This window comes from Neltuma alba, unplaced genomic scaffold, assembly GCF_004799145.2.
Source record: "Neltuma alba isolate B1F8T4 unplaced genomic scaffold, ASM479914v2 tig00010684_pilon, whole genome shotgun sequence".
NCBI classification, from domain to species: Eukaryota; Viridiplantae; Streptophyta; class Magnoliopsida; order Fabales; family Fabaceae; genus Neltuma; species Neltuma alba.
This window is the reverse complement of record NW_021635524.1, coordinates 633,901-636,909: the sequence shown is the minus strand read 5'-3', so window position 1 is coordinate 636,909 and position 3,009 is coordinate 633,901. Positions and strand designations below refer to the sequence as shown.

General features: G+C 33.0%; 1 protein-coding gene across 1 annotated transcript; it reads left to right on the top strand.

The window, feature by feature from the left end:
* The first annotated feature begins 1,709 nt into the window (after window positions 1-1,709).
* Window positions 1,710-2,351, top strand: LOC114758276 (uncharacterized). Its single transcript, XM_028947308.1, has one exon. It carries the CDS (start codon window positions 1,710-1,712, stop codon window positions 2,349-2,351), a length of 642 nt encoding a protein of 213 aa, XP_028803141.1.
* Window positions 2,352-3,009: the final 658 nt, after the last annotated feature.

Sequence of the window (3,009 nt, the reverse complement as noted above, 5' to 3'; positions counted from 1 at the left end):
TTGTTGACATCACTACAATTGCTGATGATGGGTTTCCTACATATAGAAGGAGAGATGATAGAAGGACTGTAGAGATAAAAGGTATTTGATTAGATAATCATTTTGTTGTGCCATACAATCTTTTGATGTTGATAATGTTTCAATCTCATATCAATGTTGAGAAGTGTAACCATTCATCTGCTATTAAATACTTAAATATATTAGTAAGGGTAGCAATAGGGTGGTTGCTTCCATTTATGATAATAATCATGATGGAAATGGGAAAATGATTATTGATGAAATTCGTCAGCATTACAATTTTAGGTACATTTCAGCATGGGAAGCTGCATGGAAAATTTTTCTTTTGATATCCATCATAGATATCCTATTGTTGAAAGATTACGCTTCTATCTCCCTAATTAGCAATATGCGGTGTATTCCAATACCGATGATGTTTCTCAACATTATGTTTATCAAAGAAATAAATGAACTTAGAAATGAAGAGTAAAGGGATTTGCAATTGGCATAATTACTTATACTTCACCTTTATCAGGTGAACTTTATTGTCTACATATTTTTATTACAAAGGTTAGGAGTCCCATATCATTTGAAGATATTAGGACAGTAAATGGTGTTGTTTACCCAAGTTTCAAATCAACATGTCATGCTTAGAGATTACTTGATGATGTAATGAATGCACAAGTGGTATTAAAGAGGCATCATTATGGGCATCTAGTACAGCATTGAGGAAGATGTTTGTTAGTATGTTACTTTATTCTTCATTAAGTCGGCCTAATTATGTTTGGGAGGAGACTTCTAAAATTCTATCTGAGGATATGTTACATATACCACGTAATGATCTACTGCCATCAAGTAAGTTTTCATAAAACTTCATTATTTTGATTCTTAATGTAATTTGATATTACTACTTGTCTTTGTTATTTGTTTACATTTCTATCAAATGTGATTGTAGATTTATTTATTATATTTGCAATAGTAGTTATATCAGATAATGAGAAAAAAAATCAACTCTAAAAGCAATTAAGTTAATGAAATGGCAAGAGTCATAAAGACTTCCCTCCCCTTCCGTCTGTACCAGCATGTCCCAATATTAAAGTACAAAATCATATGGTGTTACAAGAATTAAATTATGATCATGTTGCTTTGCAAAGAGAGGTAGAGAAACTGACCAGTGCTTTAGATAAGGAACAAAAAAAATATTTGTGATATTGTGATGTCCTCATTTAACTCTTTTGTTGGTGCTTTCTTCTTTATATGGATATGGAGGTACAGGGAAGATATTTTTATGGAATGTATTGACATCAACACTTTGAACTCAAGGTGATATTGTTCTAACAGTAGTTTCAAGTGGGATTGTTGCAACATTTTTGTCCTCTGGAAGAACCGCTCACTTAAGATTTGCTATTCCTATTCAAGTGAATGAAGACTCTGTTTGCAACTTTAAGCAAAATTCTCCTTCGAGTAATTTAATCTAATCAACAAGATTGATAACATGGGAATAAGCTCTAATGGTTCAATGGTTCTGTACTAAAGCATTTGATCAGACGTGTAAGGATCTTATGTATTGTAATCATCCATTTGGTGGCAAATATGCTTTGATGGGTGGTGATTTTTGTCAAATTCTTCCTATAATTTCTAAAGGTACGAGAACATGGGTTAACTTGCCACACTTATGGGATCATTGCACTATATTTCAATTGACAAAGAACATGCGTCTATCATCATCTTCATCTGGTGTAAATTGTAGTCACTTGGAGAAATTCTCTCAATGCCTTTTAGATATTGGTGATGGTAATTTGGATTTGCCTCATGATGGAGTTGCAAAAATTGAGATACCTTCAGAATTATTAGTAAATGATTATGAGGATTTGATTAGTGCAATTGTGTCTTCCACATATTCAAATCTTATAGAAAATATAGATAGCAGTTCTTACTTTAATGATAGGGTTATATTAGCACCCATAATTGATGTTGTTAATCAAGTTAATGAGTATATGTGTTCACTGCTGCCAGGTGAACTTGTTGACTACTTCAGGTATGACTCAATTTGCAAATCATTATGGGATGATGATGGCATTGATGATCTATACACAACTGAATTTTTGAACACATTTAACAGTTCTGGGTTGCCTTCACACAAGTTGACATTAAAGGTTGGATCTCTAATCATGCTATTAAGAAACATTAATCAAGCATATGGATTGTGCAGTGGCACAAGGTTACGTGTTACTCATTTAGGCAAGTTTGTGATTGAAGCAATAACGTTGAGTAGATCACATTCTAACCAAAAGGTTGTAATTCACTGCACGGACATGGATCCATCTAATAGTTGGTTGTCCTTTATGATGTAAAGAAGACAGTTTTTAATATCTTTGTCATTTGCAATGACAATCAATAAAAGTCAAGAGCAATCATTACGTGTGGGCTTATACCTACCCAAGTCAGTGTTTAGTTATGGCCAACAATATGTTGCATTGTCTAGAGTTAAATTCATTGATGGTTTGAAGATTTTCTTGGTTGAAGTTGAGATTGGGAGAAAGAATACTACTACCAATGTTGTCTACAGTGAAGTTTTTCAGAATATTAACATTTCTGATTAATGTATATCATTTTTCTATTCTTTTTGTGGGTGCACGTGACATCACGAAGGACTTTGTTTTCACTTTTAATTATTATAATTTATGATTGAAGTTAATGCACGGGGGGCACACTAGTATATATGAATACAAAAATGCTTTTAAGAAAGCTAGTCCCATTCAGATCTGACAATACTTGAATCCAACTTAATTAAACAGCCACAGTGCCCCACACACACATATATAATAATAATAAGAATAAGAGGCCGAGCAGTATCCTATAGACTTTTGATTTGAGCCTATTTCTGGCTGCGTGAATCTTGTTAAAAGTTTCTTGGCTTCCTTCAAATAAATGGCCATTAATTAATATGCTGCAGTTTTCCTCATCTAAATTTTACTTAGTTAGTTTGGTCAAGCGGTCCACCTTCAATTC

Coding starts and splice junctions, on each gene's coding strand:
- LOC114758276 (XM_028947308.1), top strand. CDS start 1,710: ATGCGTCTATCATCATCTTCATCTGGTGTAAATTGTAGTCACTTGGAG.